Source organism: Schistocerca americana, chromosome 9, assembly GCF_021461395.2.
Source record: "Schistocerca americana isolate TAMUIC-IGC-003095 chromosome 9, iqSchAmer2.1, whole genome shotgun sequence".
NCBI classification, from domain to species: domain Eukaryota; kingdom Metazoa; phylum Arthropoda; class Insecta; order Orthoptera; family Acrididae; genus Schistocerca; species Schistocerca americana.
This window is the reverse complement of record NC_060127.1, coordinates 104,372,915-104,393,832: the sequence shown is the minus strand read 5'-3', so window position 1 is coordinate 104,393,832 and position 20,918 is coordinate 104,372,915. Positions and strand designations below refer to the sequence as shown.

Genomic DNA, 20,918 nt, shown 5'->3' with positions numbered 1-20,918 from the left:
GACACAAATCGACTAACGTTTGAATGAGGTTATATTGACCGAGGTCCAAGCTAACTGCCGACCGAGCGAGGTGGCGCAGTGGTTAGACACTGGACTCGCATTCGGGAGGACGACGGTTCAATCCCGCGTCCGGCCATCCTGATTTAGGTTTTCCGTGATTTCCCTAAATCGCTCCAGGCAAATACCGGGATGGTTCCTTTGAAAGGGCACAGCCGACTTCCTTCCGCATCCTTCCCTAATCCGATGAGACCGATGACCTAGCTGTCTGGTCTCCTTCCCCAAAACAACCAAACCCCAAGCTAACTGCCTGACATCTGCGACCTCTTTCTTTCGACCGCTACTTACCGTTGTCGCCACGTATCGGCAAACGGCGGAAGCAAAGTTGTGTTGTTGCTGTGGTCTTCAGTCCTGAGACTGGTTTGATGCAGCTCTCCATGCTACTCTATCCTGTGCAAGCCTCTTCATCTCCCAGTACCTACTGCAGCCTACATCCTTCTGAATCTGCTTAGTGTATTCATCTCTTGGTCTTCTTCTACGATTTTTACCCTCCACACTGCCCTCCAATACTAAATCGGTGATCCCTCGATGCCTCAGAACATGTCCTACCAACCGATCCCTTCTTCTAGTCAAGTTGTGCCACAAACTCCTCTTCTCCCCAATTCTATTCAATACCTCCTCATTAGTTATGTGATCTACCCATCTAATCTTCAGCATTCTTCTGTAGCACCACATTTAGAAAGCTTCTATTTTCTTCTTGTCCAAACTATTTATCGTCCATGTTTCACTTCCATACATGGCTACACTCCATACAAATACTTTCAGGAACGACTTCCTGACACTTAAATCAATACTCGATGTTAACAAATTTCTTTTCTTCAGAAACGCTTTCCTTGCCATTGCCAGTCTACATTTTATATCTTCTCTACTTCGACCATCATCAGTTATTTTGCTCCCCAAATAGCAAAACTCCTTTACTACTTTAAGTGTCTTATTTCCTAATCTAATTCCCTCACCATCACCCGACTTAATTCGACTACATTCCATTATTCTCGTTTTGCTTTTGTTGATGTTCCTCTTATATCCTCCTTTCAAGACACTGTCCATTCCGTGCAACTGCTCTTCCAAGTCCTTTGCTGTCTCTGACAGAATCACAATGTAATCGGCGAACCTCAAAGTTTGTATTTCTTCCCCATGGATTTTAAAACCTACTCCGAACATTTCTTTCGTTTCCTTTACTGCTTGCTCAATATACAGATTGAATAGCATCGGGGAGGGGCTGCAACCCTGTCTCACTCCCTTCCCAACCACTGATTGCCTTTCCTATCCCTCGACTCTTATAACTGCCATATGCTTTCTGTACAAATTTTAAATAGCTTTTCGCTGCCTTTATTTTACCCCTGCCACCTTCAGAGTTTGAAAAAGAGTATTCCAGTCAACATTGTCAAAAGCTTTCTCTAAGTCTACAAATGCTAGAAACGTAGGTTTGCCTTTCCTTAATCGATCTTCTAAGATAAGTCGTAGGGTCAGTATTGCCTCACGTGTTCCAACATTTCTACGGAATCGAAACTGATCTTCCCCGAGGTCGGATTCTACCAGTTTTTCCATTCGTCTGTAAGGAATTCGCGTTAGTATTTTGCAGCTGTGACTTATTAAAATGATAGTTCGGTAATTTTCACATCTGTCAACACCTGCTATCTTTTGGATTTGAATTATTATATTCTTCTTGAAGTCTGAGGGTATTTCTCCTGTCTCATACATCTTACTCACCAGATGGTAGAGTTTTGTCAGGACTGGCTCTCCCAAGGCTGTCAGTAGTTCTAATGGAATGTTGTCTACTCCCGGGGCCTTGTTTCGACTCAGGTCTTTCAGTGCTCTGTCAAACTCTTCACGCAGTATCATATCTCCCGTTTCATCTTCATCTACATCCTCTTCCATTTCCATAAAATTTTCTCAAGAACATCACCGTTGTATAGACCCTCTATATACTGCTTCCACCTTTCTGCTTTCCCTTCTTTGCTTAGAATTGGGTTATAAGTGGTTCTCTTTTCTCCAAAGGTCTCTTTAATTTTCCTGTAGGCAGTATATATCTTACACCTACTGAGATAAGCCTCTACATCCTTACATTTGTCCTCTAGCCATGCCTGGTTAGCTATTTTGCACTTCCTGTCGATCTCATTTTTGAGACGTTTGTATTCCTTTTTGCCTGCTTCATTTACTGCATTTTTATATTGTCTCCTTTCATCAATTAAATTCAATATTTCTGCTGTTACCCAAGGATTTCTACTAGCCCTCGTCTTTATACCTACTTGAGCCTCTGAGCAAAGTTGTACACTTTGTATATATAGCAGACAATGGAAAATCCAGGTAGGAATATCAACACTGTAGGAAAAGATAGATTGCTACTTACCGTAAAGAAGACAAATCAAGTTGCAGACCGATACCATTGAAATACACTCACATGTAGCTTCCGGCCACAGGTTTCGTCCGCAAACGCAAACACACACACACACACACACACACACACACACACACACACACAGACAGACACACACACACACACACACACACACACACACACACACACACACACACACTTCACGCACACGCGATCGCCATCTCCTGCATTCCGGCCCGAGACGCTGGAGTTGTAGAGTTGGCGATCGTGTGTGTGTGTGTGTGTGTGTGTGTGTGAGTGTGTGTGTGTGTGTGTGTGTGTGTGTGTGTGTGTTTGCTGACGAAACCTGTGGCCGGAAGCTACGTGTGAGTGTCTTTCAATGGTACCTGTCTGCAGCCTGACGTGTCTTCTTTACGGTAAGTAGCAATATACTGGAAATCACATGAGGATCTATGGCCAGTGGGGAAATATATCAGTCTAGTCGTTGACACTTGCAACAAGAGACTTGTTGGGTGTTTGATTTGTGGGAGGGGACCAAACAGCTAGGTCATAGGTCCCATCGGAGTACGGAAAGATAGGGAAGAAAGTCGTCCGTGCGCTTTCAAAGCAACCATCCCGGCATTTGCCTAATTCGATTTAGGGAAGCTGCGGAAAACCTAAATCGAGCTGGCTGTCGTCCTCCCGAATGCGAGTCCAGCGTGTTAACCAGTGCGTCACATCGCTCGGGTTTGAAACAATAACTGCAGCAAATACATTATTTTTAATGAATAACATCGGCTTTAGAGATAATACCTAAATTCAATGAATAAGACTCAGAATGTTTTGGAGAACAAAAGGTGTAAAAAGAAAGATTTGAAGAAGATCGAGGTCAACCTGCTTACTCTTTCTTCATAACTCATGAACTCATCTCTTGACTCACCAATGTAGCTATTTCAATCAGTCAACACATTGTCCTATCCGTTTTACGCAACTGTCTATGTGTTTTTACGTATTAGTGTGCGGCAATTATTTTCTATTCCTCTGTGTCTACATTTCAGTTAATCACTAAAAACTGATTCAAATGTCTCTGAGCACTATGGGACTTAACATCTGAGGTCATCAGTCCCCTAGAACTTAGAACTACTTAAACCTAACCAACCTAAGGACATCACACACATCCATGCCCGAGGCAGGATTCGAACCTGCGACCGTAGCAGGCGCGCGGTACCAGACTAAAGCGCCTAGAACCGCATGGTCACCGCGGCTGGCCAATCACTAAATCAATTTCTTACATTGTAACTTGTGCAACTGACGATCTGTCTTTTTACTGCATAAAACGTTTAGTTTGCTCAGCCGCAATATCCGGTTTTTACGCCAAAGCGACAAAGAGACTGGTATAGGCATGCGTATTCAAATACAGAGATATGTAAACAGGCAGAATACGGCGCTGCGGTCGGCAACGCCTATATTAGACAAAAAGTGTGAGGCGCTGTTCTTGCATCGGTTACTGCTGCGACAATAGCAGGTTATAAAGATTTAAGTGAGTTTGAACGTAGTGTTGTAGTCGGCGCACGATCGATGGGACACATAATCTCCTAGGTAGCGATGAAGTGGGGATTTTCCTGTGCCACCATTTCACTAGTGTACGGTGAATATCCCGAATCCGGTAAAACATCAAACCTCCGACTTCGCTGCGGCCGGAAAAAGAAGCTGCAAGAACAGGATAAGCGACGAGTGAAGAGAATAGTTCAACGTGACGGAAGTGCAACCCTTCCGCAAATTGCTGCAGATATGAATGCTGGGACGTCAACAAGTGTCAGCGTGCGAACCATTCAACGAAACATAATCGATATGAGCTTTCGGAGCCGAAGGCCCACTCGTGTAGCCTTGATGACTGCACCACGCAAAGCTTTACGCCTCGCCTGGGCCTTTCAACACCGGCATTGGACTGTTGAAGATCTGAAACACATTGCTGGTCGGACGAGTCTCGTGGATGGATGTGCATGGATATGGAGACAACCTCGTGAATCCATGGGCTCTGCATGTCAGCATGGGACTGTTCAACCTGGTGGAGGCTCTATAATGGTATGGGGCGTGTGGATTTAGAATTATATAGGACCCCTGATATGTCTGTATACGACTCTGACAGGTGACACGTACGTAAGCATCCTGTCTGATCACCTGTATCCGTTCATGTCCATTGTGCATTCCGACGGACTTGGGCAATTCCAGCAGGACAATGCGACACCCCACACGTCCAGAATTGCTACAGAGTGGCTCCAGGAATACTCTTCTGAGTTTAAACACTTCCGCTGGCCACCAAACTCCCCAGACATCAACATTATTGAGCATATCTGGTATGCCTTGCAACTTGCTGTCCAGTCGAGATCTCCACCCCCTCGTACTCTTAAGGATTTATGGATAGACCTGCAGGATTCGTGGTGTCAATTCCCTGCACCACTACTTCAGACATAACTCGAGTCCATACCACGTCTTGTTACGGCAGTCCTGCGTGCTCGCGCGGGTCCTGTACGATATAGGCGGGTGTACCAGTTTCTTTTGCTCTTCAGTATACGAGGGTAATCCCAAATGTAAGGTCTCCTATTTGTTTATAAGTACATAGACCTGTTTATTTCTACACTGGTTTACATTACTTTACAACTTGAACATTTAGCTATTTTTCGACATAATCACCATTTCTGTCGATGCAGTTTTGTAGACGCAGTTTTTGTATGCCCATGTCATACCAGCTCGCCGCCATGCCATTCAGAAAGTTATGAACCTCTTCTTTCACCTCGTCGTCGGAGCTGAATCGCTTTCCGGCCAAATGTATTTTTAACCCAGGGAACAGGTGATAGTCACGGGACGCCAAGTCAGGCCTATAGGGTGTGTGGGTGATTATGTTCCACTGAAACTGTTGCAGGAGTGCAACTGTTTGCCGAGCGACATGTGGCCGAGCGTTGTCATGGAGAATGTGTACGCCCTTGCTCAAGATTCCTCTTCTCCGGATGTGAACTGCCCGCTTGAATTTTTTCAGAGTCTCACAGTACCTGTCAGCGTTAATTATGGTCCCAGTAGGCATAAAGTCGACCTTTAATCCAAATAAATACAGTTTCATTTACAGATAGCTTACGTCTATTACGGGTATACAAGGAGAAGGGTGAGGGTGACATATATGATGATTTGCCAAAGTCTTTATTTGCATTTTCACAAACATGGTATGTGCGGTAAGCTATGACGTCACGGTCGACAAAACTTTCCAGTCCAGATACATTGGGTACACCTGTACCACCTCGTACAATTGCGACAGTTAGCCAGCCATTACCATGCGAAAATGTATCATTCAGGTCAATACTGAAGTTCAGTCTACATCCACAGAAGACAGCAGGTCCATCTAGTAAAGAATGTGCAGCGACAGATTTTATAGTATTCTTCTTCTTGTCGGCAACAGATGTTGTCATTTCGACGTCTTCAATTGTTTTATATATTGTCTGTCTTGCACGACGACGATATCTTCTGTAGGGACTAGATGGACCTGCTGTCTTCTGTGGATGTAGACTGAACTTCAGTGTTGACCTGAATGATACATTTTCGCATGGTAATGGCTGGCTAACTGTCGCAATTGTACGAGGTGGTACAGGTGTACCCAATGTATCTGGACTGGAAAGTTTTGTCGACCGTGACGTCATAGCTAACCGCACATACCATGTTTGTGAAAATGCAAATAAAGACTTTGGCAAATCATCATATATGTCACCCTCACCCTTCTCCTTGTATACCCGCAATAGACGTAAAATATCTGTTAATGAAACTGTATTTATTTGGATTAAAGGTAAAGGTACATGTGAATATGTAAAATTTGTTGGAGACTGTACTTTATATTTTCATAAATAAATTGATCTGTAGCGTAGCTGAGAACCGGGGAATGTACATCTAGAATCTGTCGACATAGAGTATGCAACAGCATGTTACGTAAGCTCTCTGAGCGCGTGACCTTTGACCCCGCCGATAAGCCGGCTCAAGGCCATCTTGGCAGCGCGCCAGCCGCTAACTTGGCGCTCCGATCCCAAAAAACGGTTGTCATGACTTTACCGGCAGACTGTGTTTGTTTGAATTTCCGCGGCTTTGGCGAAGAAGGATGCCGCCACTGGCGTGATTGTTGCTTGGTCTCAGATATGCCCAGGTTTCGTCACCCGTGACAATTGAGTCCAGAAAGTTGTCCTGTTCGGCTGCAAGGCGGTGAAGAAACGCGCGGGAAGCATCAACTCGTTGCCGCATGTGGTCCTCAGTCAGTTTGCGTGGCACCCATCTTGAGCACACCTTCCGGTAGTTCAATGTTTCCGTTAAAATTCTGTGAGCGGTGCTTCGGGAAAGCTCAGGAACCAACGTGCAGAGGTCATCCAGGGTGATCCGCCGATCTTCACGCACGCTTTGCTCAACCTTAACACTGATTCCTCAGAAACTGAAGGTCTCCCGCTCCTTTTTTTGGCGTGAATTTCCGTCCGACCAGCTGCAAACTCTCTACACCACTTACGAACATTTTTGACATCCATGCATGACTCACCATACACTTCCGCCAATTGGCGATGGATTTCAATCGGCGTAGTGCCATTTGCGTTCAAAAACCGAATATCTGCGCGCAGTTCGCACTTGGCGGCAACATCCGACGGGAGCTCCAATCTCAACGGCTGCCAAGCCAAGGCTGAGCGCCTCAGCGCGGCGTATGCATGTTTACTCACAGCGCGTGAAGCACTCTTCATAACAGTGTGACCAACTGCCACACAAACAGAGTTCTGTACTTATATAAAAAAAAAAGGAGACCTTACTTTTAGGATTACCCTCGTAGACACATGGTTCACGACACATGGAACTTTGGGTCTGGCAATAAATCGAACTGGGGTAGCCAAATGGCAAAGCGACTGCTCGCAGTAAGCTGGTAATCCACGTACGAGTTCGGTCCGGCACAGATTTTCACTGTCGTCATTCCCTTAAACAGCTGATACATGTCCATATTCGCAACTGCGAATACATTTCACGTTTCTTATTTCTGACGTCGATGTGTTGTTGAATTTTGGAACGTGTTTTACGCTCGCGTAGTATGACTCTTCTAGAGATCAAAAATGTCCTCTGTAGGAATGAACATGGGTTCCGAAAACAATGTATCACATGGGCATACAAAAACTGCCACAGCGTCTACAAAAATGCATCGACAGAAATGGTGTTTATGTCAAAAATAGCTAAATGTTCGAGCTGTAAACTGTTGTAAACCGTTGTAGAAATAGACAGGTGTATGTATAAAAAAAGGTGGGAATTTAAGGAGATGGGACCTGGATAAAGTGAAAGAACCAGGGGTTCTAGATAGTTTGAGGGTGAGCGTAAGGGAACAATTGACAGGAATGGGGGAAAGAAATACAGTAGAAGAAGAATGGGTGGCTTTGAGGGATGAAATAGCGAAGGCAGCAGAGGATCAAGTAGGCAAAAGGACGAGGGCTAGTAGAAATCCTTGGGTAACAGCAGAAATATTGAATTTAATTGATGAAAGGAGAAAATATAAAAACGCAGTAAACGAAGCAGGGAAAAAGGAATACAAACGTCTCAAAAATGAGATCGACAGGAAGTGCAAAATGGCTAAGCAGCGATGGCTAGAGGACAAATGTAAGGATGTAGAGGCTTATCTCATTAGGGGTAAGATAGATACTGCCTACAGGAAAATTAAAGGGACCTTTGGAGAAAAGAGAGCCACTTGTACGAATGTCAAGAGCTCAGATGGAAACCCAGTTCTACGTAAAGAAGGGAAAGCAGAGGGTCTATACAAGGGCGATGTACTTGAGGACAATATTATGGAAATGGAAGAGGATGTAGATGAAGATGAAATGGGAGATACGATACTGCGTGAAGAGTTTGACGGAGCACTGAAAGACCTGAATCGGAACTAGGCCCTGGGAGTAGACAACATTTCATTGGAACTACTGACGGCCTTGGGAGAGCCAGTCCTGACAAAACTCTACCATCTGATGAGGAAGATGTATGAGACAGGTGAAATACCCTCAGACTTCAAGAAGAATATAATAATTCCAATCCCAAAAGAAGCGGGTGTTGACAGATGTGAAAATCACCAAACTATCAGTTTAATATGTCACAGCTGCAAAATACTAACGCGAATACTTTACAGACGAATGGAAAAACTGGTAGAAGCCGACCTCGGCGAAGATCAGTTTGGATTACGTAGAAATGTTGGAACACGTGAGACAATACTGACCCTACGACTTATCTTAGCAAATAGATTAAGGAAAGGCAAACCTACGTTTCTAGCATTTGTAGACTTAGAGAAAACTTTTGACAATGTTGACTGGAATACTGTCTTTCAAATTCTAAAGGTGGCAGGGGTAAAATACAGGGAGCGAAAGGCTATTTATTATTTGTACAGGAACCAGATGGCAGTTATAAGAGTCGAGGGGCATGAAAGGGAAGCAGCGGTTGAGAAGGGAGTGAGACAGGTTTGTAGCCTATCCCCGATGTTATTCAATTTGTATATTGAGCAAGCAGTAAAGGACAGTGTCTTGAAAGGAGGATACAAGAGGAACATCAACAAAAGCAAAACGAGGATAATGGAATGTAGTCGAGTTAAGTCGGGTGATGGTGAGGGAATTAGATTAGGAAATGAGACACTTAAAGAAGCAAAGGAGTTTTGCTATTTGGGGAGCAAAATAACTGATGATAGTCGAAGTGGAGAGGATATAAAATGTAGACTGGCAATGGCAAGGAAAGCGTTTCTGAAGAAGAGAAATTTGTTAACATCGAGTATTGATTTAAGTGTCAGGAAGTCGTTTCTGAAGGTATTTGTATGGAGTGTTGCCATGTATGGAAGTGAAACATGGACGATAAATAGTTTAGACAAGAAGAGAATAGAAGCTTTCGAAATGTGGTGCTACAGAAGAATGCTGAAGATTAGGTGGGTAGATCACATAACTAACGAGGGGGTATTGAACAGAACTGGGATGAAGAGGAGTTTGTGGCACAACTTGACTAGAAGAAGGGATCGGTTGTTAGGACATGTTCTGAGGCATCAAGGGATCACCAATTTAGTATTGGACGGCAGCGTGGAGGGCAAGAATCGTAGAGGGAGACCAAGAGTTGAATACACTAAGCAGATTCAGAAGGATGTAGGCTGCAGCAGGTACTGTGAGATGAAGAGGCTTGCACAGGATAGAGTAGCATGGAGAGCTGCATCAAACCAGTCTCAGGACTGAAGACCACAACAACGAAACTCTCTCTAGACATGTGTTGGACAATCAAGAGAGATTCTGGTTGTAAGTCAAGTAAACTAGCGGAAAGGCTCACTAAGCGATGGGGTGGAGGAGGAGGAGGAGGAGGAGGAGGAGGAGATGGAGACAAGGGACCCAACCATTCGGAGCAGGTGAAATGGTGGCAAACGTCCGCACACAGAGAGCGACGCACGCGCAGGGCGTGGCTCGAGCAGCGGCACTCACGTGACGGGCTTCAAGCAGACTCCCGCGGCGGCGTCCACCGGCGCGGGGGCGTGCGCGGCCGCCAGCAGCAGCAGCGGCAGGGCCAGCAGCGTCCAGGCGGCCGCCGGCATCGCGGCGGACTCGCAGGCGGGCAGCGAGCGCCGGCAGACGCCCTTCCAGCTTCCTGCCCCGCAGATAAACGGACGGAAGCGCACCCATCACGGATCCGCCGCCGCACAATCTGCATCTCGCTGGTCCGTGTCGTCATTGCATCCACACCCACACCGGGTCGCAGTGCGGGGATTTACTACCACAAGGATCACTACTGGGCCTAGTACTCTTCTCATCATACGAGGGCCATTCAATAAGTAACGTAACTCATTTTTTTCCTCTTTCCCAATTTCGGTTGAAAAAAAAAGAAAAAAAAACGAAATTTATTGTGGGACATCGTGGAATATTTCCGCTTCAGCCCCTATAGTTTCATGAAGCTTCAGTAGGTGACGTCGCCAAACGTACACTACTGGCCATTAAAATTGCTGCACCACAAAGATGACGTGCTGCTGTTGTGGTCTTCAGTCCGCAGACTGGTTTGATGCAGCTCTCCATGCTACTCTATCCTGTGCAAGCTTCTTCATCTCCCAGTAGTTACTGCAACCTACATCCTCCTCAATCTGCTTGGTGTATTCATTCTCTTGGTCTCCCTCTACGATGTTTACCCTCCACGATGCCCTCCAATGCTAAATTTGTGATCCCTTGATGCCTCAGTACATGTCCTACCAACCGATCCCTTCTTTTTGTCAAGTTGTGCCACAAACTCCTCTTCTCCCCAATTCTATTCAATGCCTCCTCATTAGTTATATGATCTACCCATGTAATCTTCAGCATTCTTCTGTAGCACCACATTTCGAAAGCTTCTATTCTCTTCCATACATGGCTACACTCCATACAAATACTTTCAGAAACGACTTACTGACACATAAATCTATACTGGATGTTAACAAATTTCTTTTCTTCAGAAACGCTTTCCTTGCCATTGCCAGTCTACATTTTATATCCTTTCTACTTCGACCATCATAAGTTATTTTGCTCCCCAAATAGTAAACCTCCTTTACTACTTTAAGTGTCTCATTTCCTAATCTAATTCCCTCACCATCACCCGACTTAATTCGACTAGATTCCATTATCCTCGTTTTGCTTTTGTTGATGTTCATCTTATATCCTCCTTTCAAGACACTGTCCATTCCGTTCAACAGCTCTTCCAAGTCCTTTGCTGACTCTGACAAAATTACAATGACATCGGCAAACCTAAAAGACTTTATTTCTTCACCATGGATTTTAATACCTACTCCAAATTTTTCTTTTGTTTCCTTTACTGCTTGCTCAATATACAGATTGAATAAAATCGGGGAGAGACTACAACCCTGTCTCACTCCCTTCCCAACCACTGCTTCCCTTTCCTGCCCCGCGACTCTTATAACTGCCATCTGGTTTCTGTACAAATTGTAAATAGCCTTTCGCTCCCTGTATTTTACCCCTGCCACCTTCAGACGTGCTACAGACGCGAAATTTAACCAACAGGAAGAAGATGCTGTGATATGCAAATGATCAGCTTTTCAGAGCATTCACACAAGGTTGGCGCCGCTGGCGACACCTACAATGTGCTGACATGAGGAAAGTTTCCAACCGACTTCTCGTACACAAACAGCAGTTGACCGGCGTTGCCTGGTGAAATGTTGTTGTGATGCCTCGCGTAAGGAGGAGAAAAGCGTATCATCACGTTTCCGACTTTGATAAAGGTCGGATTATAGCCTATCGCGATAGCGGTTTATCGTATCGCGACATGGCTGCTCGCGTTGGTCGACATCCAATGACTGTTAGCAGAATATGGTATCGGTGGGTTCAGGAGGGTAATACTTAACGCCCTGCTCGATCCCAAAGGCCTCGTATCACTAGCAGTCGAGATAACAGGCATCTTATCCGCATGGCTGTAACGGATCGTGCAGCCACGTCTCGATCCCTGAGTCAACAGATGGGGACGTTCGCAAGACAACAACCATCTGCACGAACAGTTCGACGACTTTTGCAGCAGCATGGACTGTCAGTTCGGAGACCATGGCTGCGGTTACCCTTGACGCTGCATCACAGACAGGAGCGCCTGCGATGGAGTACTCAACGAAGAACCTGGGTGCGCGAATGGCAAAACGTCATTTTTTTAGATGAATCCAGGTTCTGTTTACAGCATTATGATGGTCACATCCGTGTTTGGCGACTTGGCGACTTCGCAGTGAACGCACATTGGAAACATGTATTCGTCATCGCCATACTGGCGTATCACCCGGCGTCATGGTATGGGGTGTTATTGGTTACAAGTCTCGGTCACCTCTTGTTCGCATTGACGGCACTTTCAACAGTGGACGTTACATTTCTGATGTGTTGCGACCCGTGGCTCTACCCTTCATTCGATCCCCGAGAAACACTACATTTCAGCAGGATAATGCACGACCGCACGTTGCAGGTCCTGTGCGGGCCTTTCTGGATAGAGAAAATGTTATACTGCTGCCCTGGCCAGCACATTCTCCAGATCTCTCACCAACTGAAAACGTCTGGTCAAGGGTGGCCAAGCAACTGGCTCGCCACAATACGCCAGTCACTACTCTTGATGAACTGTAGTATCGTGTCGAAGCTACATGGGCAGCTGTACCTGTACACGCCATCCGAGCTCTGTTTGACTCAATGCCCAGGCGTATCAAGGCCGTTATTATGGCCAGAGGTGTTTGTTATGGGTACTGATTTCTCAGGATCTATGCACCCAAATTTCGTGAAAATGTAATCACATGTCAGTTCTAGTATAATACATTTGTCCAATGAATACCCGTTTATCATCTGCATTTCTTCTTGGTGTAGCAATTTTAATGGCCAGTAGTGTATTAAAAAAGGAAAATACAATCGCAATGATAATAAATGTCCTGTTTCCACGAAAATAGGCACAGTCCATTTTCTTTTAGTTTTATGAGCAAAATCAGTGTAGTTTTTACCTGCATGATACAATTTGCAGCTCATTATTTTGAGACTTGGAGAGAAGTGCACTGCGCCGGATTAGCCGAGCGGTCTCAGGCGCTGCAATCATGGGCTGTGCGGCTGGTCCCGGCGGAGGTTCGAGTCCTCCCTCGGGCATGGGTGTGTGTGTGTTTGTCACTAGGATAATTTAGATTAAGTAGTGTGTAAGCTTAGGGACTGATGACCTTAGGAGTTAAGTCCCATAAGATTTAACACACATTTGAACATTTGAACACAGGTGATCTCGTGTGTATCTCAAACATTTCAGACACGTGAAATAACGTCGGAGAATACAATCCTTCACACCATCAGATGATATGTCGAAAAAAAAAAAATACAATCATTTTATGTTCGACAACAACAAGCTATAATTCAAGAGCACGTAGCTGTTTTGTACACTGGCAGATCTCGCTTTACCACTGCGATGCTATATCGTACAGGCGTATAACAAACAGATCGTGAGAATCTGTATTGTAACACATCCTATAAGTCTCTTCCTTTACATCGAAACCATTTACCATCTGCATGCTTACATGGGACATTTTTGATGCGTAACTAACCTCTTCCGACATGTCTGTAAAGTTTCTGTTATACAGCAGCAGATTCTTGCGTTCTGGTTTTGCAAGCAATTTGATCATCACAACCTAACTTACACAATCTGCTCACACGTCAGAAAAAAATCCACTATCATTTCTAGATTCCACTACGATCTGTGATTCAAGTGATGTCTACCTTATAAGTAGAGGTTGTGAAGTATAAAAAAAACCTATTTTTTTAAACACACTATCGTGACAATAAATAAAAAACAGTCCACGAGAATAGAGACAGCCGATTGCTATAAGTTTTAGGAACAAAATCGTAGTAGATTTGCTCCGTTTATAGTACTGCTTGTAATAGTACCTCCGACAAGACTTACCGCATCTCTCTCTCCTGGTATATCGAAAAACAATTACCGTCTGTGTGTTGTCATTGAGCATATTACATATACCATATCGCTCCATTGGGGCTGGAGGCCAATGCCCGAAATCCTCCACACAGATCTGCACAGAATTTTGTCGTCTGTACTGGAGGAAGACATATCCAGCAAACTATATACGAGAGGGTTCCTGTATTGTTCCCTCATAAGCAGTCTAAAAATCTTTCATTCCCCTTACGGCTATTGCAGTTTTCCACATCAAATCCATACCTTCCCTCACGACAGGACATAGTCATTTTCTTTGCACATGTCGGAAAACCCAGATAGTTCATCAACCTGCTGCTCAAGGCGATCCATCATAACGATGAAAAACAGTCTAATGAAAACTGAACACTCACCAGAACAGTTCCATGGAAGGTCCCATTCAAAAGTAATCACCATACACGTTAAGACGTTTATCCCACTGGGAGATGAAACAATCCATTCCCGTTTGGTAGAACACGATCAGCCTTTAACAGATGCACAACCGCACCCACTCTTCCTCCAAGCGGAACTGACATCCACACATCTTTCTTCAGTTCACTAAAGACGTGAAAATCACACAGTGAAAGATCTGGGCCATATGGAGGATACTGCAATATTTCCCACCCAAATCGATGAAGTGTAGCAGCCTTCATCCGATGCATTGTAGGGTTGGGCATTATCGTGTAACACAATGTTTCCACCCGACATCATACCTAGGCGTTTTCACTTTATGGCCCATCTCAGTTTCTGCACAGTATCTTCATAGTGTTCCATACTGATTATGGTTCCACACGCGAGGAACTCTAGAGCAGAAGGTCCCTACAGTTGAAGAAGAAGACGATCTTGACCTTACGTGGTACAACCATTTTGAGCCTGAGGGAAAACAGCAAAACTAACAGTGACAACATCCGACATTTACCCACCAAAGTCATCCGAAGCTGTTCGTGTAAATTCCAATAAGGTCACGATCCAGCCTTCTTCGACTGCAGGGGTCCTCTGTTCAGTGAGTACCTCGAACGTGGAACCACAACAAACAAGCAGAGCTATGAACACATTTTGCAGAAACTGCAAGGGACCATAAAATCAAAACGCCCAGGAACAGTGTCAGACAGAATCAAGCTGTTGCGCGATATTGCCCATCTCCACACTGCCAATTGGATGAAGGCTATGTTTCAGCGATTTGGTTGGGAAACACTGCAATGTATCCTGAACAGCCTGGATCTTTCACCATATTATTTCAAAACCTTTGGTGACTTGAAGAAACGCATACGTGGACATCAGTTCCAGCTCGACAAGCAATTGCGAGAGTGGCTGCAGTGGTGGATCTGTCAGTGAGTGACTGCGTACTATGAAACAGGAACTGATCCTCTCTTCTCCCAGTGGGATAAATGTTTTAACAGGTGTGGTGATTACTTTTGAATGGAACCATTTCGTGGGCCTTGAGACATGCATGCAAGTCTGGAGGAACAGACTTTGGTGACAATCTGCAACTGTAGTAATATTACAAAATTTTGTCGTAATGCGAATACTTTTGACATCAGCTATATTAGGCACGGAAATCGTACCTACGGGTGACACTTAAAAATAGGTTTCAGGCCGGCACTCGAACCAGAATTTCTTGCTTAACCATCTCGGTTATCCGCGCACGCTTCCAGGAAAGACCCAATCCTCCGTACACCGCAGAGTCTTCGCCCCCACTGTTTGCAGCTTACCTGGATTTCCACAACAGAATTAATGAGACAAATGTGTTCAACATTAGTATAATCGGCAGCCAGAACAAATATTGGATTTCCTGGCTACAAACGTGCAGAGAAATCAAAATCAAAAAGTCTTAAGAAATGGACCTTCTCAGCACCAACTGATTAAAAGACTTGGCCCTTCAGTCCAAGTATGCCATTTAAACAGAGAAGGCAAAAGTGAATACCTATCTCAACTCCTTGTAGATAATGACATTGACGGAAACACATGCTCTAACTACGGAAGACCTGCGTAAATGAGGCAGGATCCGTGGCGACAATCTTACGGGTGCTACATATCACAGTGTCTACCACGTTGCCACTTATGCAAGGAGCAACATCGAGCGTGCTCACCTCATTTCAACAAATGCAGAAAATGAGCTCCATTATGCCTCGATACAAATGAAGGCGACCTCTATAAAAAATATTTACAAGCCACCAAACGTGCCGTTGCCACTAAATGTCTGCCAATTATTGCCCACGCATTGTTCTATGTTGGAGATTTTTATAGTCACCATTTTCATTGGAACTAAGCACACGACAACGAATGTGTTATCGCACTCGAATACTGGGCTGAAAATGGAAACTTGTATCTGGTTTATGATACCAAGCATTTGTGAACTTTTGGATTTGCCACCTGGCGAAGAGATTACAACCTCGATCTCTGCTTTACATCCTGCGACTGCAGGCAGCATCCAATGCTTATATCTAGAGGAATAATACCTAATTTCCCACACAGCCAACAGAGACCAGTAATCCTCAATATTGGACTCTCTCACCCAATTGTGAGATCTCTATTGTGACCAAGACGGAATTTCTGCAGGGCCGATTGGCGGAGTTTTGCCAACCACCTAGATAAATATATATTTGTTTTATTAAACCAGAACCTACAAAACTACCCCCGACTGGTCAGGGTTGTTCTTACGTTGCTAAAACGTTTATCCCTCGTGGATTCAGAAAGGAATATATACCGGGACGGAATGAACATTGCGAACAACTTTATGAAGAATATAGCGAAACTGACAAAAGCAAATTGCAGATGACCTCCTCCGAAGTCTGAAGGCTGCTGGAAGAGTACGATGGTGCGAGATGGTAGAAAACGTAAACTTCGAACATTCGAGTACAGAGGCACGGAGCCTGCTGCGTAAGCTTAGTGGAGCTTCCAATGAACCCAGTCACAAACCTTGTACTTCAGGTTGTACTTCAGGTAACCAAATCACTAACCATATACTTGAAACATCTAGATCATCCTGTGACAAACAACGTACTTCCAGAATAAGACGAGAACTCACCTCTAAAAGCTCAGTGCCCAAACGAATCCAGTTTCTCTTCACTATTTACACTGACAGTACCTGGTATAGAGTGTAACAATATTATGAAAGGAATGGTTCCCACTCACCACATAGTGAGATGCTGAGTCACAGATAGGCACAACAAAAAGACTGTCACAAAATGAGTTGTGAGCTTTCTGCAAACGAGGACTTTGTTGAAAAAAGACAATAGACACATGCACATGTGTGCACACTCACACTTACATGCACACCCATGCACAAACACGCACACACACACTACTACATTGGCTCCTTACTTAGCTTGTATTTATCGTGAATCTCTTGCCCAACGTAAAGTCCCGAGCGACTAGAAAAAAAGTGCAGGTGACGCTTGTATATAAGAAGGGTAGAAGGATGGATCCTCAAAATTACAGACCAATATCCTTAACATCGGTTTGTTGTAGGATTCTCGAACATATTCTCAGTTCGAATATAATGAATTTCCTTGAGACAGAGAAGTTGCTGTCCATGCATCAGCACGGCTTTAGAAAGCATCGCTGCTGCAAAACGCAACTCGCGCTTTTTTCACATGATATCTTGCGAACCATGGATGAAGGGTATCAGACAGATGCCATATTCCTTGACTTTCGGAAAGCGTTTGACTCAGTGCCCCACTGCAGACTCCTAACTAAGGTACGAGCATATGGGATTGGTTCCCAAGTATGTGAGTGGCTCGAAGACTTCTTAAGTAATAGAACTCAGTACATTGTCCACGATGGTGAGTGTTCATGGAGGTGAGGGTATCATCTGGAGTGCCTCAGGGAAGTGTGGTAGGACCGCTGTTGTTTTCTATCTACATAAATGATCTTTTGGATAGGGTGGATAGCAATGTGCGGCTGTTTGCTGATGATGCTGTGGTGTACGGGAAGGTGTAGTCGTTGAGTGACTGTAAGAGGATACAAGATGACTTGGACAGGATTTGTGATTGGTGTAAGGAATGGCAGCTAACTCGGAATATAGATAAATGTAAATTAATGCAGATGAATAGGAAAAAGAATTCCGTAATGTTTGAATACTCCTTTAGTAGTGTAGCGCTTGACACAGTCACGTCAATTAAATATTTGTGCATAACATTGCACAGCGATATGAAGTGGGACAAGCATGTAATGGCAGTTGTGGGGAAGGCGGATAGTCCTCTTCGGTTCATTGGTAGAATTTTGGGAAGATGTGGTTCATCTGTAAAGGAGACTGCTTATAAAACACTAATACGAGCTATTCTCGAGTACTGCTCGAGTGTTTGGGATCCCTATCAGGTCGGAATGAGGGAGGACATAGAAGCAATTCAGAGGCGGGCTGCTAGATTTGTTACTGGTAGGTTTGATCATCACGCGAGTGTTACGGAAATGCTTCAGGAACTCGGGTGGGAGTCTCTGGAGGAAAGGAGGCGTTCTTTTCGTGAATCGCTACTGAGGAAATTTAGAGAACCAGCATTTGAGGCTGACTGCAGTACAATTTTACTGCCGCCAACTTACATTTTGCGGAAAGACCACAAAGATAAGATAAGAGAGATTAGGGCTCGTACAGAGACATATAGGCAGTCATTTTCCCTCGTTCTGTTTGGGAGTGGAAGAGGGAGAGAAGATGCTAGTCGTGGTACGACTTACCCTCTGCCACGCACCGCATGGTAGATTGCGGAGTATGTATGTAGATGTAGATGTATATGTAAACACACACGGCCAAGGTCGGTCTCAGCTGAAACCAGACTATAAGCAGCAGTGCATGGTGGGAGAGGCAACTGGGTGGGGGTAAGGAGGAGGGTGGGGTGGGGAGGGGGAGGGATAGCAGGCCAGGGGTGGGGTAGTGGTAGGGAAGGGAAAAAAAGAGTGGTTCACCTCTTCTGCAACATCCTAGATAATAGATCACTGCTCAACGAGCCAAAGACAATAAAAATAGTGGCAGTTTCGAAATCAGGTAAACCGGCTGACCACCCTCAAAGCTTCGGACCCATTTCCCTTGTGAACCGTCTCGATAAACTCTTCCGAGGCTCCTTTGTAACAGAATTAGCAGCTTCATTCTGGAACGTATCCCAGCTGAGCAAGTAGGTTTCAGACCAGAGAGAAATACAGCGACCAGGTATCTGTCCTAACAACTTTCACGGAGGCCGGCTTCCACGAAAACGTGAAGACACCTGTCACATTTGTTGACCTAACCCTGGTATATGTCACAGTCTGGCGAGAAGGGATGATATACAAAAAAAAAAAAAAAAAAAAAAAAAAAAAAAAAAAAAAAAAAAAAAAAAAAAAAAAAACAATCTGATGCTGAAAAATTGTAACTCTCATCACCACTATTATAAACAATAGGCACTTTGGCATTTACTTGTGAGGAGTGGAAATCAAGTAATGGTCTACCACAGAGACAATTCTCACAGAAGATCTATCCATTATGAGCTATTATTATAGAAAGTAGCAAATTAAACCCCGCACAAGTAAAACTGAAGTATGTACATTACAGCAAACCAGCTGACACAGAGCCCACAGTGAAACCTAATGGAAACACTCATAGCCATAACAGGTATCCTAGGACCTCGGTGTCCTCCTTGATTGCACTCCTTCATATAAAACAATCTTGAAAATACTGCTGCCAAGATAAAAACTTGTAACTTCAAAAATTGTGTGGAATGGCACGGGGAGCTTCAGCTCATACCTTGCGCACATTGTTCATCGTGCTGATCTTCTCGGTAGCAGAACATTGTGTCCTAGGGTGGCTATACAGCTGTCAACGCAACTTGAATGACGTCCAGTTGGACCACACTACGCACTTAATAAAAGGGACAATCCAGCCAACGGCCACCAATTGGCTTCCTCTGCTGAGTAACACCCATCCACCCACAATCTGCAGAAGCGAGGACTCGCTTTTGGAAAACCGCAAGCTGCAGGAGAACCTGGAATTACCCATACAGGAAGGCATACCAAGTCTACTACGAAATAGACTCCATTCAAGAAATCCACCGTTATGGCAAGCAGAAGAGCTAAATGCAATTAGTATCGAGGTGAGAGACCTGTGGGATCAGAGCTGTTAACTTATTGAAAATCCTGAAGAGTGTGAGTGGTTCCAGAAGTGTAACTGTGATACTGCTGGGGCAGAACTCAACAGGACACTACGGGTCAAATTGAACAGGGCTTACACTGGGAAAGGTCGATGCGCAAACTAGCTTTCCAAATGGGATGCTACTGAGTCTCTGATTTGTGACTGTGAGCCAGACAATCAAGCACATTAGGGATGAGTGCCCCATGCAATCCTATCAGGGGAGTTGGAGTAGCCTCATGAAAGCTGATGAAATAGGTTAGGATCTTAGATATTGACATTTGGTTTTATATGTACTTCTGTCTTTCTGTAGTCTCATTACATACATGTTCTAATGTATATACCTGTATTTTTACAGGAATATGTGAATAAATAAATAAAAAATTGTCGTCATCTTGCCCATGTAGACTGCAATACTTATTATTACAATGCACATTTTGTTCAAGAAGTTTATTTTTTTTATGCTTGTGGGAACAAACTAGCTTTTTCAAACCCTGGAATATGCTCATTGGTGGAAACAGTAGTTCTCTTTGAAGAAACTTTCTCCTGACAGGGATAATCTTGAAGATGTGAAACAGGAAGAAGCAACTTGGATCTACTGTGGAGAACGTGTTGGTGCAGTCTGGAATGGTGCATTAACCAGTGTTTTGCCTGCCAATCTTAGATGTCTTCCATTCAACTCCTGTACCAAATGATCCAACAAAGAAACATATTAGGCTCAATGAAGAGAATTTCTAAAAGGACTAAACAACCTTGTAAATTTATACAAGCTTATTCAAAAGACTTACAGACCTAGTGCTGGCCAAATTTCTAAGGAAAATGGATCAAGTTTTGATGCACGTAGTACCGAATCACACTACTACAAGTGTTGGTGAGAGTTTAAGCAAAAATGGCCGCGTTCACTTGTCTTGATCATGTTTGCTGCATGTTTTGGTTTGAAGAATCCGTGTCTTCAACAACAGCAAAATGTAATTTTCGCAATGGGTA

The 20,918-nt window shown here is 44.3% G+C and overlaps 1 protein-coding gene across 1 annotated transcript in view; it reads right to left on the bottom strand.

Moving 5' to 3' along the window:
* Positions 1–9,974, bottom strand: part of LOC124550706 (fibrillin-1) — a 131,965-nt gene extending 121,991 nt beyond the window's left edge. Inside the window, exon 1 of the mRNA XM_047125428.1 lies at positions 9,865–9,974. Coding sequence (XP_046981384.1) covers positions 9,865–9,974 — 110 coding nt within the window. The remainder of the gene's footprint in view (positions 1–9,864) is intronic.
* Between the last annotated feature and the right edge of the window lie 10,944 nt (positions 9,975–20,918).